The sequence below is a fragment of the Eulemur rufifrons genome, chromosome 1 (assembly GCF_041146395.1).
Source record: "Eulemur rufifrons isolate Redbay chromosome 1, OSU_ERuf_1, whole genome shotgun sequence".
NCBI classification, from domain to species: Eukaryota; Metazoa; Chordata; class Mammalia; order Primates; family Lemuridae; genus Eulemur; species Eulemur rufifrons.
The window spans coordinates 63,675,346-63,691,951 of record NC_090983.1 but is presented as its reverse complement, the minus strand read 5'-3'; the positions used below and the strand labels follow the sequence as shown (position 1 = coordinate 63,691,951).

The window sequence follows — 16,606 nt, the reverse complement described above, 5'->3', positions numbered from 1 at the left end:
AAGTTTATACCCTTTGACCCGCATCTCGCCTTTCCCCATCCCCCTGCCTCTGGTAAGTACCTTAACCTGCTACTATACTGAATATTTTAACTTACAATCCTGAAGGAACCCTCCCCTAACTTAAAAAGAAAGAGGCAGTGTTCTGTTCTACATTTCACTTTCTTGTTCTTTTCTCCCCCCTTGCCCCCTTTTTTTGAGACAGGGTCTTGCTTTGTTGCCCAAGCTGGAGTGCAGTGGCGCAATCATAGCTCATTACAACCTCTGACTCCAAGGCTCAAGCAATCCTCCTGCCTTAGCCTGCTCAGTAGCTGGGACTACAGGCACTTGCTACCACACCCAGCTAATTTTTAAAATTTTTTGTAGAGACAGGGGTCTCGCTATGTTGCCTAGGCTGGTCTTGAACTCTTGGCATCAAGTGATCCTTCTGCCTCAGCCTCCCAAAGTGCTGGTAGTGAGCCACTGCGCTGTCCTACTTACTGTTTCTGTGAGTTGAACTTTTTTAGATTCCACCTATAAGTGAAGTATGTGTCTTTTTCTGTCTTATTTCACTTAGCATAGTGCCCTTGAGGTTTATCTATGTTGTCATAAATGGCAGGATTTCCTTTTTATGGCTGAATAATATTGCATTGCATATATATACATAAATATATATATATACACACTTTATTTAAAGAATGGAATTTTTTTATCCATTCATCTATCAGCAGACACTTAGGTTATTTCCATATCTTGGCTATTGGGAATGCTGCAGTGAGCATGGGAGTGCAGATATCTTTGCATGGCACTGATTTCTCCTTTGGGTGTATACCCAGAAGAGGAATTGCTGGATCATATGGTAGTTCTATTTTTTAATTTTTTGAGGAACTTCCATACTGTTTTCCATAATGGCTGTACCAGTTTACATTCTCACCAACAGTGTACAAGGGTTTCCTTTTTCTCTACAATATCACCTCATTCTTTTTAAGTTAGGGGAGGGTTCCTTCAAGATTTAGGTTAAAATATTCAGTGTAGTAGCAGGTTAAGATACTTACTTTTAACTTAAGGTTATATTGCTGGTTAAGATGGCTGGAGCCATACAGATCCCAGAGAAAGGGGGTTTCAACAATGTTTTTAAATTATAGGTTAAGTTATCTACATTGTTAAAAGAATTGTCTTTGAGTGTTCTGGTTCCTGCAAACATCTTTGCTTATTTACTTAAATAATTTCTAGGAGAGAAAGAGTAGGTCAAAAAGTTTGTGTAGTTGTAAGGCTCTTGATATACATTGCTGAGTTGCTTTTCTGATAGATTATATTAATACCACTTTATATTCCCACCAATGGTGCTGATAGTGTTTTTTTTTTTTTTTTTCTCCTTGTACCTTCTCTAAAATTGGGCATTGTAAAGCTTATTTGGTAGGGAAAAAAACCCCCACAATGTCTTAATGTGTTAATTGGCATTTCTTTAATTAAAGAAGGTTAACTAGGGAGGTTGAACATTTTTCATATTTATTTCATCGTGTATTTCTTATGTAATTAGTCTCTCTATATTCTTTGCCATGTTTCCATTGTAGTTTTAGTATTTTAAAATTTACAGTGTATTGACTTTTTGTCATAAATGGGAAAGCTATTATTTTCAGGGTGTTTTGTTCTGCTTTTTAACTTTTTCAGTATTCATAAATTTTAGATTATAGTTAGTTTTGTGTTCCTTTATTTGTTCAGTTGAGTTTGTACCTAAAATGTGTTTCTTTACCCAGATCATATAGACATTCACCAATTATTTTTAGCATAGTTTTTGTTATGCATTGCTTTTTGAAAAAATATAACTCTTTAATCCATCTGGGTGGTGCTATAACATGATATGGAGAAGCAAATTTAGTTTTAAATGCTTGCAGTATTAAAAAAGAAAAAATGAGAAATTAAAATAGAATATGTTCAATGCTGTGCTGATAACTTTGAAATCTAAATGAAATGAAACTTTCTGCAACAATATAATCCATCTAGTCTCAAGATATAGATAACCTGAATTTATTAATACCACTCAAAGTTATAAAAATTAGCTCCACAAACAGCCTCGGAGCCAGATGTTTTAATAATGAACTCTTCCAAATTTTAAAGATACGGATAATTTTTTATTCACACACATATTATTAGAACATAGAAAATGGAAAAATGTGTAATTGGAAAACTTGTAAAATTTTCCAGTGTATTTTATAAATCTAGCATAATGATATCAAAACCTGACAAATTTAACAGAAACAAGAAAATGCAAGACCAGTCTTACTCATGAGAAACAAAAACCATGAGTAAAATTGTAGTAAATAAAACATAAAAAATTAATCCAGAAGTACAAAGGTGATTTAACACTGGAAAATATTAATGTAATACATCACTGAAGAAAAGCAAGATGAGTGAACCATAGTGACCATTGTGGCTTCTTTTACAGAAGAAATGTAGATCTCTTTGACAAACCTTGCTCAATTTTTTTTGTTTTAATTGTTACTTTTAAGCAGCATATACATGAATTTCTACTTTAAACCCATTATCGGAGGCTTTTATCTTTTAACAAAGGACTTTAATCCGTTTATACATTTTTATAACCACTATATTTGATGTTGTATAGGTTGATATTCTTGTTTTTCTTCTTTCTTGAAAGGTTTTCTACTGTTGTTTTATTGTCAATGTTGTGTTTGATTTTTCTTCTCCATTAACTTGGTAAGGTGTACATTGTGTTTTAATATTTATGGTGGTTACTTTAAACTTGAGTTCAAAAAACTATTTAATCTACATTTCCAGAACAGTCAAAGTCAATGCTTAGTTACTTGGATAATAATTATGAGTTTAGACCCTGGTTATTTGTGTTATTTAGCTCTGTCTCTGTTTTTAATTGTGTTCAGTGATCTTAACAGATTTTTAAAAATACATTGGCTTTTCCATTGCTTAGCTTCTAATTTTTTTGGGGGGTGGGCGAGATGCTGAACTGGGTCATTTATTCAAGAAGTTCTTTCAAGGAGGATTTATGGAAACATTTTCTGAGCCCTTGCATATTTAGTCACGTATCTGTGGACCTTCAGACATTTTAAAAAATTGAGTATAAAATTAAATTTTGACTCAGTTTCTCTCTGAAAACTCTGAAACTGTCTTCATTGTTGTTTGCCATTTAGTGTGCAAAGAAATCCCAAGTCAACTTATGTTGCATTTTATTCTCTGCAGGCTATTTGATTTTCCTACTTGTATGGTTTTAGATGTTTTGCTTTATCCCTGTAATTAAGATTTAGCTAAGATTTTTTAAGATATAGTACATTATTCATTGATATTCATTGATTATTGCTTGACATATGATGATCCAAAAGTTGAGCTTTTCGTTAAATTCAAGAAAATTTTATTCAGCTTTGTCTTTACTTACTGATTCTTTCCATTTCTTATTTTATCCTTAGGAACAACTGTATTTTTTAGCTAGAGCTCCTTTCTTTGTCCTCTAGTTTCATTATATTTCTGAAAGTTTTCATTTCTAACTTTTTTTTTTCCCTATTCTGGGATGTCTTTTAAAGTTTGTATTCTGTATCACTGAATTAAATTTGTCATAATGTTTTTACCCGTTTCTCTCAGTGTGATTTTAATTCTAAATTATTTTTCATCTTTTCATCTTGTTCTGTCCTCTGACTTTCTATTTCAACTATAAGAAACCTTATAGTCTACTGATGTCAAGTAGTTTTCTAAAATTTTGTTCATGATTCCTATTTTTATATGGCATTCTTCTCTTTGAATCATCAAAATGCTGTTCCCCAGGAGTGTCTGCCAAAAGATAATGCATGTAGATTGTCCACAGCCCCACATTTTTCTTTTCTTAGAGGGTTAATGGGTCATCTCTGATCTGTAGCTGTACGTGTTCTTATATACCTCTCTGACCTCAGTTTCCAGTGTCTTTAGTGGTGTGTTTATTGCCTGGTTGTGTGCTATTCTGAATGGGTGAGCGTGTAGAAAAACAACAGCTTCAGATATTCACTGTTAGTCGAGGTCCTTAACATCTTGTCCCATAGTCAGTGTATTATGTGGGTTGTCTCCCCTTTTCCCTCCTTCCCTCTCTGGATGCAGTTCACCAGTACCAACTCTTCTTTACTTCTTGCCAAGTTTTCATCTGGGAAATTTAGTCTCTGACTAGATCAAAAAATAGTAGTAATGGGGGTAAAAGGAACAGCAGGATATATCACTGGCTACAGCCTCAAAAACAGCACTCAAACAATAAGGAAACAGCTGCATGATTTTCTCTTAATACCTGGCTTTCTGCTAGTATGTTTCTGAACCAGAAGAAAATAGATTGTGAGAGAGAATCTAAGATCTCTTTACCTACTTGCATGTGGCGCGCTCTCTCTCTCTCTCTCTCTCTCACAGAGTAACTGGTTGGTATTTTTCTTTTCTGTTGTAGTACCTTAATTTATTCATTCATTCTTTCAGCCAATACTTAAGTTCTTATTGTGTGCCAGGCACTTTGCTAGGTACTGGTTATATATAATGTTGAATAAAACAGAGTGTTTCTTCCTTCATTGATGGCAGAAATAGTTTCTGGATTCTATCAGTAACACATTTTGGTGATGGTGTGATGTTTTATTTCCCTCTTTTTTCTAAATAAATATTTTCTGGCAAGTTGAGAAAGGCTGTATTAATAACTACAGTCAAAATACCAGTTTAACTTCTTTCTCCATATGAAATTTTTAAAATTGTTCTAGATCCAGGAATAATTTTATGAATACAGTTTTCATTATTGTAACCTTTTTTTAAGTTTATTTTTAATTGACAAATAATTGTATGTATTTGTGAGGTACAGTGTGGTGTTTTGATAAATGTATAGGAATGATCAGGTCAGGCTAACATACCTGTAATCTCAAGAATTTATCTTTTTTTTTATTGTGAGAACATCTAAAGTTTCTTTTAGCTATTTTGAAATATACAATACAGGCAGTCCCTGGGTTATGGATGACCCAACTTATGGTGTTCCATACTTATGAATGGGCTCCCAAGGCTCCCCATAAGGATAATTTATAATCAACACATTAACTACTACATAAACTCACGCTAGTTTTGAGCCTGGGGCCTCATGAAGCGTGTGTAACTCGTGTCTCCGCACCTTGGGAGCCGTGAGAACTATTTTTCAAGTTGCATATAACTCACACACACAAAACAATAAAGAATAACAAATTTTTCATAAAATTAGAAAGGATCATTTTTTATTTTTGTAATAAAACACTGTGGCCCCAAGGAAAAAAAATTGTTTTCTAGTGTGGCAGTCGATGTGTTAATAATTCAGGAACTAGTTTCTTCCACGCATGTAGACATACCTGTGTGGTGTGAGCAGTAGCAGCTAGTCTCATTGTTTATATAGTCCCTTATGCACGGCATCACTTTTTTCTTAACTTTTTTATTTGATTTTGTGAGTCTGTATTTACCCTTATGACCATGCCTCCAAAGTGAAAGTCTGCTGCTAGTTTGGGTGAGCCTGCAGCTGAGAGAAAGGTTATGACAATGGAAATGAAAGTAGAAATATGCTTTCAAAGAGAGGCCAGACGCCATAATTCATTGGGAGAGCATTAGGCTTCAGTGGCTTCACTGTGGGAACAATTATAAAGTGAGAATAATGGAACACGTGAAAGGCGGTGCTCCAATGAAAGCATCAGCTATTACTAAGCAGTGTAGTAGATTAATTCTTGAAATAGAAAGGTTATTATTGATTTGGTTAGAAGATCAAAATATGCATGACATTCATTTTAGCCTAGCATTGATACATTAGGTGACTGTTAACCTTTAATATTCTTCTTTGAAATTTCTCCTGTCTAAACTTTTTGTATGAGTTTGGTTTTATGTTTTGTTTGTTTGAATTAAAAGAAAGAGCACAATAGATTCTGTAACTTATTACAGTACAAGACTATTATTATTACAGTATTACATATACTACTATTTTCACATATGAGCCATTATAGTATTGTTGTTGTTATCATTACCACCATAGATGCACTGTTCATCAGGGATGTGAGTTACATAGAAATCCGACCTAAGGATGTTCTCAGGAAATATCCATAACCTAGATACTGCCTGTACATTATTATTAACTATAGTTACTATGATGTGCAGTAGATCACTAGAACCTATTCCTGTTGTTTAACTTGAAACCTTGAAGTATTACTCCCTCAAAACCCCTCACAACTTACTATTGTCCTCACTTTTTTCTTTATCTTTCTTAACTTTCTTAGTTGAATGAACAAAATTCTCACTAAAATTAGGTTTTATTTGAAGACTTCAGCAGATGCTTTGGTCTAATAGTACTTTAGCTAGCTTTAGCAGAGTTTTCATTTGGCAGTTTTCATTCTGAAATATTCTTACCTATTTGAAAGATAAGCAATAAAGCTATGTTAGGTGATAATAGATAAAGAATTTGGTGTTTTTTCAGCTTTATTGCCTGGCATTTGTAATTAAAAACAAAATTTGAGGGACTTGATTTTTCTCACTACTTTGCATACAAGTAAATAAAAACAGGAAATTTTTCTGTGTGATTTTATTTAAAGAAAACTTATTCTAGAATGTTTTATCCTTAATGCTTCCAGTAAAAATTATGAGTTTTTAAGCAAGACAAAACCACAGCATTTAGCATATAAATAGGACAGAGTACATATAAGTGTGGGATTTAGTGAGTAAAGCAGTTGTTTAATTTCAGTAAGTAAGAGCATAAAAGGGATAGAGAATTTCAGTTTACCACTTGAAAAGAAAACTTTAAGCAAAAAAGGGCCTGGTAATTATAAGTCACATCTCATTGTAATTTCTCAGACTGCCCAGTATTGAAAAATAAGAAATTTTCTGTGTGTTCTAATTGGGGCAGAATCACATTTATAAGATTGTAGGCATCCTGAGGGTAAGAGCTTTATGTAAGTTGCTTTGTTCAGGTAAATGTTATAGTCAAAAGATGTTTGTTTCTTTTCAGGAAGAAGATAGAATTCTTAAGGAGAAACATAGTCTCTTTCTTCTATAATAAGACTAATAGTAATATTTGTTTTAAAAGTAGTGGTCAGGATTTTGGAAGTATTTTCATGTTAGCTACACCTGTCTCCACCAGTTTGTTCACACCTGGGGCAATTGTGTTAAATTTGTTGTTGTGTAGAGGGAAGAAACAACTTCATTAGGTGAAGTGCAGACTATGTTGTTCACAGCTCTTTCATCTAGGGATTAGAAGTCGTCTTCCCTCTTCTCCCTCCGCTATACCTATGAATCTGCAAAGCGGATCCCATAGCCCTAATCTACACGCTATCTTTAGCAGAAAATCAAGCTCAGAGAATTTGCTGTTTGTGTTGATCTTTCAGTTAATTGTGCTAGTCCAGCAGCATTTTACATACAAATTGTGGTAATGTGGGGCTAATTGGTACATTAGAGTTATTTTGTGGCTCAGGTAGATTAACATTGCTGAAAGACTTAAGCTTTATGTCCATTAGAAACTAACACAAGTGCTAAGTTTTATCTGTTTTCTATAGGTTTGAAATTTGCAAATGTCTTTTGATTGTGTTATAACCAAATAAAAGGGTACTTGACATGTTTTTCCAAAACTCTTTTAAAACAATCAAGTTTATATGACATGTAACTTGAATTTTAAACTCATAAACTGTGTGTATTTATAATAATTGTACTTGTTCCTAGGGGCCACCTACAGATGCTCCTGCAGTGGACACAGCAGAACAAGTCTATATCTCTTCCCTGGCACTGTTAAAAGTAAGTAATGAATGTAGTTACTTGCTTAAAGAGCTCTGTGGCTTTCACTGCATTTTTTGCTCAGAATATTTGTCACCTTTATCCTTTCAAACATAAGCTATTGTTGTAGGTGCATTTCTAAAATAGAGTGTTTTATTTCCTCTGAAACAAAATTAATTGGGGTTTTTTTTTTAAGAGGGACCAAAGAGCTCAAAGATACATTCTTCTCGCCCACATATCTTCCTCTTTACAGATGTTAAAACATGGTCGTGCTGGAGTTCCAATGGAAGTTATGGGTCTGATGCTTGGAGAATTTGTTGATGATTACACGGTCAGAGTGATTGATGTGTTTGCTATGCCACAGTCAGGAACAGTGAGTACTTTATGCTTGCTTGCTGCAAGTAACTGTGCTTCTTTTTGTTTTTCTTTTCCTATGCAAAATAACTTTAATAATGTTATGTTTTGTCTTTCCAATAGGAAAAATTAATCATAAGATTAATGATAGAAATTTTTAGATTGTAGTGAATTAAATCATTAATCTTTTAAATGCATGATGAATTCTTACATGTCTACAAACCTAATGATGCCAGTGCTAAATCCTTTTACTCATTCCTTCAGCTTTAACTAGCATAACATACTAGATTTAAAAGTTATTTACCCTATAATAGCAGGGTATTAGTTTGATTAGTTTGAACACTTAGTTCCAATGATTTCAGAGATTATTTTATTTAGATTTTTAATTTACATACACTAAGTTCTTATGTTTGGTTTTCATTGTTTAGAAATATGCCCTTTTAAAAAAAGTTCCTGTATATGATGAATGACTTTGAAGCTTTTCCTATTAAAAATGTTAAGTTGTAAAAAAAGTGAAAAACTGTAGTGAACCTTAGTTCTTTTTGCCCAGGCATGGTAATTTGTTTATATGAATCATATTCCATATAGATTTTGAAAGGCATCTACTCTATCTGTTTAGAATATATTATTCTTTCTAGAGGTTTTTGTTTTGTTTTACCTTTTTCTTTAATGCATTGGACTTGTATAGATAAATGTACATTTAGATTGAAAGAAAATGATCAAAAAAACCTTACAAAAAAATAGCACACATATCCTTCTCACCTACTTGCCTAGAAAAATATAATGTGTATATTTTTCTGATGGATGCTTTTTTATTTGATATGCAACATTTCAGTTATGAGCCTTGTAAAATATTTGGCTTAAAGAAATTGTTCTCATAAAGCTGTTTGCTTTATTTGAGGCTCCTTACTATAAGTTTATTTAGATAAGTTTGTTTAGGTACTAGAGAACAAATTATATTTTTAAATAATGCAATATATGTGTATATCTATATAAAGCATCTTAAATAGAATAGTTGTTACAGAATGCATTATATTTACAAATAATGTAAAATATGGAAAAATATACAAATTTTTCTTTAAATAGATGAGTTTGTTTAGGTAAACTAATTAAGATCTACTGATTTTGTCCACCTGGATAGCCATTATATTTATTTTGTGCATTTGGAAATAGAGAAACACTACATATTAACTAAAGATCTAGATTTAAATCTTATACTGTTATTACTTGTATAGCTTTTCATATCAAAATATATAAAACACGTAATAAAATTAACTTATTTCTGTTACATGTGGTCCTTATATAGATATCCACTATAATAAATGGTCCTTAGGCTTTAATATCATTACTTCCATGTAAATGCTTTTTTGACAATATAAAATGGAAGATTTTGATCCCCATATTTACTCTGTATAGTAGAATTAGAAAGTTTTTCTTCTGGCCCAAGAGTTAGCAAACTTTTTCTGTTAAGACATATGTCTCTGTTACATATTCTTCTTCTTCTTTTTTAAAACATCCCCTTTAAAATGTAAGAAACCATTCTTAGCCTATAGGCAGCAGATTGCATACCCCTATTCCCAAGGATGCACTCTCTAGTGGAACTCAATATATACACTGTTTGTTTTGGTGGGAAGGAAGTGCTTATGTTAACTGGTTTGTTTAAGTAGATTAGATTTAGATTCCTGATGTTAAAAGAAAGCCTTATAGGAGATATAATGACTGTCATCTATCACCAGAGAGATGATACGAACTCTTTTTATTCTTCTATTTTCTACTATCTTATTTTGGTTGAACTGTCAAAATAATGTGACATTTAAGAGATGTGGTTACTGTTTCTAGTGAGGAATTTTTTGTGATTGCTTTTATATTTGAGGCAATAAATTATTTTCCTTCTTCAAAGTGTTCATTAAAAAAAAAAAGACTTGAGTCTGTACCATTACAATAGCTGAATAGTTATAGAATTTGGATGAGACTAGTCGTAGTCCTTATTAGTTATCATAGGATGGCAATAGGAAGTATTATTGCCCAGATAGGTCTTACCAAAAGAAACAGTTTAACTACTTGGCATTTCTGGTAAATATATACATAGCAATGGCCATAAATTCTTGAAGGATCCTGAAAGTTGTCTTAACTCATTAGCTAACATCAGTTTGGTACTTAGCAATTTTAGAAGCTTTATTGGCATAAGGTTTGTAACGGAATGGTTTCAGTGGTTATCAAATACAGTTATCAAAACCTATAAAATGGTTTTGGTACCCCAAGGTAATATACATAGCTAGAGTTTTTTTTTTTTTTTTAGTGGCTTTTTGTTCACTTATTATATACAGTTGCTTTTTCTCAAAGTTACAAAAGCTAATCATTTTTCTTTCTTTCTAAACCAGGGTGTCAGTGTGGAGGCAGTTGATCCAGTGTTCCAAGCCAAAATGTTAGATATGTTGAAGCAGACAGGAAGGTAAGCATTTTAAATGATCATTTAAAGAAAGAAATATTTTTAGAAACATACCTCAAAGTTATGGGTGTTTATTAATATCATTCCCAGGAAAAAAGGTCATGTAAAGCATCTCTTCCCTTTAGAATCAAAGAAATTTGCCAATCAGAGAACTGCCTCATATTAAAATTCTTGACTGTCACATAGTAAGCTTGGGCTGTAGCTTCCCTCTGTTTAGCATATGGAGTTACTGTCTAGTCACTTATAATTGAAAGAGCTTGTATGTTCCATGTATTTGAGAGTTGCAACTGAATGAGATTATGAATATTTAATTATGTTTGTAGGCATAGTTTTAAAGATAGACAAAGTGTAATCCAAATATTCTAAAGTTTTTTTCCTCAGACTAAGTCTAAGTCTCTCAATAGTTGTCATTCTCTTGCTTAAATTCTTCTACTGTGGAAAAAACTTCAAAATTAATGTTAGCAAAAGGCTCAGCAGCTGAGCAGAACAGTGCAAATTGGTTTTTGACTGAGTTCCTAGTTCTACTGCTGGTTTAATTGATATTTAATCCTTTCACAACAGTGGATCCTGGTGTCCATTGTTAAAAATGTATTCTGTGACTGGAAAATCCAACTCCCAGAGCTAAGGAGTTAAAGAGTAGATATTTACTTGAATGCTGAAAGGGTAAAAACTGGCTCTGAGAAAGTGTGGTAACAAGGTGAAAAACTGAAAGCCTTATCTACCACTGCTAATGTGCATCTCTTAATGATAGCACTCCTTTGTCACACATATTCATTTCCATGTTTTCTAGATAATATGGTGTATGATTTCAGTGTTTCTAATGGTGCTTTTTCACACCTGTGTGTTTTTCATCTCTTCTTAATTTATACCCTGTTAGTGTGTTGTTTCTTTTCATATCATAAATGTATTACTTGTTCTGTTCTGAGCGTCTGAATGCCCTCTTTGTTTCAGGCCTGAGATGGTTGTTGGTTGGTATCACAGTCACCCTGGCTTTGGTTGTTGGCTTTCTGGTGTGGATATCAACACTCAGCAGAGCTTTGAAGCCTTGTCGGAGAGAGCTGTGGCAGTGGTTGTGGATCCCATTCAGAGTGTAAAAGGAAAGGTAGAGTAGATTCTATCTTTATTGCCATCTACTGCCACATTCTGTTTATAGATATGTTAAATAAAAATCCATTTTGTTCAAAACAGAATTCTTAATTACACAGAAAACCACCGTCTTTTTACTTTAAAAAAACAAAAAACTGTACAAGTCAATAAATATGCCTTGGTATTATTGGCAATTTAACTATTGAGATTTATTTCTACTTTAATCACCCTTTGTCTAATCATCATGAATGTTTATCTTTAAAGTTTTAAATTTCATAAAATTAGGAATGTTAAACCATACTAAAAGCCTACTAGAAACATTTCATTAATATTTTAATAAACACTACTCTGCCTTTTATTTTTAAATAGTGAATTTGGAATCAGCACAAAATTTAAAAAAATTTATTTAAAGGACTCTGTTTTGCAGACATTGTGCAGGACATATTCTGGAGGTGTATTTTCCAAATATTTTAGTCAATGAAAACTTGCCCCAAAGACTTGGTGTCAGCCATTTGTGTGTTTGGAGTGAGGACGCAGATGAATGATTAAATATGCTAAATGATTCTGAAAAGAAATTAACTTGCAAAGCATATTGGGTTATAGTTGTTCTTTGTTGAAATCTCTTTTGTTCTTGTTTAGTTCTCTCTCTCTCTTTTTTGTTCGTTCGTTCTTTCTTTTTTTTACTTCTTTCTTTCTAGCCCCATATGCCATTTTCCTATTTCCTGCCTCATGACAGCAGGGAGCAGCTCTATTATCACCTTCACAGAGCTGTCTGCAAATGTGAGAGGCAATTCGATTTTGCTCAACCACAGGGAGAGTGGATTAGAAAAACTACAGAACATACAGAAATTGGCTAGGTAGTTACTGCTTTAAAATACTGCTGAGGTGTCTTGTTTGAGCATGTACTTCCATTGTAGTGTAGAATAATTGTTAAAATAAAATCACAGTACATTTATGGAATCCTTTTTATGCAGGTTTTACAAATAATTCTTGGAGCACTTAGAAATAAATATTAGCTTGATATCTATCAGACCTAGAGTTTGATAGAAGTGCAGATTATATTTATATCTGCTCACCAGCTCAAACAAACTAAACATGGCTGTTAAAATATGGAGGTTTTATCTGTCATGAATTTGAAGTTGAATGTTTTCTGACATCACATTACTATGATGTATAAAAAGTGAGGTCTCCTCTAAATCTCTATTAGGTGTGGTTTAGCTTTTCAAAAGCAGAAACTATCCACAAAAACAATAATAGAAACTGATATACTAGACCATTCAAAATGGATAGCTTCTGATTCTTGCTATTGCCTATATTTCAATTTATTTACTTTGTTTTTTACTAAGTGTATTGTTACTTAACTGATACAGATAAAAACAGTTGAAAATCCTTGATTTTTATTAGTTTTATAAAGTACAGTATAATACCTCAAGTTTAGTGCTCTGATATTTAAGGTATCTTTGTAGTAACTCATAAGTAATTCATTTAAGTAATTATTAAGTATTCATGTAAGTTTTTATTTTAGAAATATAACAATTATGTGATCAAGCGCCCCCACCACAATATTTATAAGTAAAAACTGAAGCTTAATTTTAAATATAATTAGTTTTATTTTATAGTTTTAGGTGGACTTAACTTTTTATTGTATCTGACTCATGGTGGCTACTTTAAAAAGGAAAATATAAGCTTAAATACAATGAAAGAAAGCATTCTCATTAAAGAATATAATAAATTAGTTTATATTTTATTTTTAGTTATCCTGTTTGTAATATTTAAAATGGCAGTTTTAGTTTCCAAACCTAGTGTGAGTACTGTATAATATTGGAATTTGCATTGGAATTTGCATTATTTGCAAAATAATGCAAATTGGAATTTGCATTATTTCTATTTAATGGGAATTTATATTAAAAGAATGAATTTCATTTAAAAATACACTTGTATCACATGACTGTTGACCATGTCAAATGTAGTTTTTAAAAAATAATATATCTAAAATGTATGAAATCATATGTATCACTATCTAGTTTTATATGTCATAAAAAATCTTTTTGAAAAAATTTAGTATAAATATCTATCAGTGACGATTCATATCACTTGTGACGAACATTTAGATTCATGCAATTATATCACCTGAAATAAGAATACAGTTCTTTGTCAGTAATGCAGTTTCATCTGTAAGGTATCAGAGTTTGGTTGTAATTTATGGTTCTTTCAGTGTGGAGTCCTCTCAGCACTATGAACCAAATTAAAGGCTAGTAATTGCCAGAGTGTTCTAGTTAAGTCATTAAACTTAAGAATATAAACTTGTAAACATGAAGCAAAACACAGGACTCTTCCTCTCCCTTCCCTGCAGGTGATTTATCCAAGCTGTCAAAATACTTAGTAAGGCAATGATTAGATCAAGAGTTGAAATGACAGTCTATATGTAGAGGATTTAAGTTGGGTCTCTGTATCTCTGTTCACTTTTTAATAAACCTTTCCTGTATACTCTTTATATTTCCATTTTTATAAATTCTAATACAAATTCTGTGTTTTTGAGTGATTAGATAAGCATGGGTTCTTTCTTTGTATCTCAATTCGTTCACCATAAGTTTCAATTTCTTTTATGGTGACTTCTGTATCTTTATTAAATAATTGCTGTGTACTGGGTATTGTAATCCTAGAAATAGGCACTATTTTTATTACCTTTTATCAATGAAATATTAAAATAATTAGGGCCAAAGAGATTACTTTGCTATAGACCATGAGTAAGCAGCAAAACAAGGATACAAATACAAGTTTATAAAATTTCAGAACTCAAGCTTTTTTACTGGCTCTTTAATTCTTTAATATTAGACTAATATGAATGATATAATCGGAGTAACTGAGGAATAGAAAATGATTACCAGAGCTCATTGCAGGGCGTTTTCTTAAGTTACTGTGGATAAGTGTCACTCCCTTCAGCATAAGTCAGGAAGAGAGCTATATATTTTCTGTAAGTTCTCAATAGTTTCTTTATACTACTCATAGTAGATATTATATATATTCTGTATTGATTCTTTTCGTGTGGTATTACTCTGTAAATTTGAAAAAACAATTTAGACTGACTCATCTCTGTCAGCTTTTGTGACATCCCTCAGACCGAACGTTGAGACCAACATAAATAATGAAGTACACTATATGATAAAGAATCCCCCGTCACTCTGTATATTATATAGTATTCTAAATGTTTTAAAATGGTACAGGTGAAAATCAATGGTAATTGCATTCATAATTTAAATGGAGAGCAAGCTCATAGAAATTACCAGTGAGCTCTGCTTTAATCAGCAGAATTGGTTTTTCATTCATTTGCAAAATACGCATATTCAGGTATTTTAAACTTCAGTTCTCAAATGGCACAGCGGCAACCTTTTGCTTAATGTTTCATTATCTTGTATATTCAGCCCACAACTGGATCCAGGAGCATATTGAGAAGTTAATTCAACTTTTAATATGACTATACTTCTTCCTTAGGACAAAAAGAATGATCACTTTGGGCAAGAACATAAAATTAGCATATAACTTGTTTATGATATTTTAATATATTTATTTAAAAGTATTATTGCTTTAGAGAACTCATTTCCCTAGGCAGGATTCCTGTTGGTAAAATGTTCAGTTGTTACCTGCTAACTCCTAGCAATCATTGTATCTGTTCTCTGTTTTGAAAACATAAAAAAAACCCTATTGACCATTTAGGCCAAATATATTTTCACACTGGCTGGGTTTTCTTGAAATATTTTAATTTAATCTGATCAGAAATACTCAATAGACTTTTAAAAATGTGATATTTATCTAATTGCAGATCAGCTCATCAGGTATTCCTTAAGTATACCTGATGTGCCTATATGCTAATGATTCTGAGGTACAAATAAATAAAAAATGTTCTTTGTCTTTTTGAGGAGATAAGTCATATGCATTTAGTATCACTAGTGAACAAGATAACATTCTGCCAATTACATACTGATATCCTACATTGCATACTGATACAATGCAAAATATACTGATATTGCTTATTTCTGTAAGTATTAAATTGGTTGCTAGAGACAAAAATAATTCAACAAAAACTTATTCAGAATCTTATATGTGCCAATATACAATAAAATATTCTTGTATAGCAAACATGGTAAATGCAAATTAAATTAGAAAAAGGGAAAAATCAGTATAGACTGCACAAAGTAGGTAAAGCTTGGGCTGAGCCTTGAGGGTGAGCAGGACGTCACTCAGAAAAGAGGAGCTTGTACCATGTGAGAAGAATGTAGAAACATCATTCCCGGGGGCACTTACCTCTTGGTTTATTCTTCTTTCACTGATATTAGGATGTAAAATGAGTGGTTTTATTGTTACTGTTTTTTAATCAGCATTTTACAAAAGATGGGGCTTTGGAGAGAAAAATGCAAATATAGGAGGAAAGTTAGGGAATGAATATTATAAGAGCTTACCTTCCATTTTCGGATATCTAGAAGATTATGTCTCTTTCAGGGGGAGGGGACAGGGGCAAAGGTTTTACTTTTCCAAGACATTTTGTTAGAAAGTTTTAAGATGCTGGAGGTCCTAAGCTACTCAAATAGTAGTTTTGTTTTATGCCTTTTCTTTTCTTTTTTTTCTTTTTTAAGAGACAGACTTTCACTCTCTTACCCAGGCTGAAGTCTAGTGGCTCAATCGTAGCTCATTGCAGCCTCGAACTCTTGGGCCTGGCTAATTGTTAAAATTTTTTTGTAAACACAGGATCTTGCTGCATTGCCCAGGCTGGTCTCAAGCAGTCATCTTACCTCAGGCCATCCAAAGTGCTGGGATTATAGGTGTGAGCCATCACATCCAGCCTAAGTGTTTTCTTATTAAAATATACTATATATATATTGTGCACATATATATATATATATAGAGAGAGAGAGAGAGAGAGAGAGTAGGGCACAGTCAGGGTATAGAGTAATGAAGAGCACAAACTTTGGGATCAGACTTGCATTAAAATCCTATTTTTATCTCCTCTTTACAGCA

The 16,606-nt window shown here is 32.5% G+C and overlaps 1 protein-coding gene across 1 annotated transcript in view; it reads left to right on the top strand.

Annotated features, from left to right (window-relative positions):
- PSMD14 (proteasome 26S subunit, non-ATPase 14) overlaps positions 1-16,606 on the top strand; it is a 101,884-nt gene that overhangs the window by 49,639 nt on the left and 35,639 nt on the right. The window contains exons 4-7 of the mRNA XM_069472148.1: positions 7,654-7,725; positions 7,958-8,077; positions 10,440-10,510; positions 11,459-11,609. Coding sequence (XP_069328249.1) covers positions 7,654-7,725; positions 7,958-8,077; positions 10,440-10,510; positions 11,459-11,609 — 414 coding nt within the window. The remainder of the gene's footprint in view (positions 1-7,653; positions 7,726-7,957; positions 8,078-10,439; positions 10,511-11,458; positions 11,610-16,606) is intronic.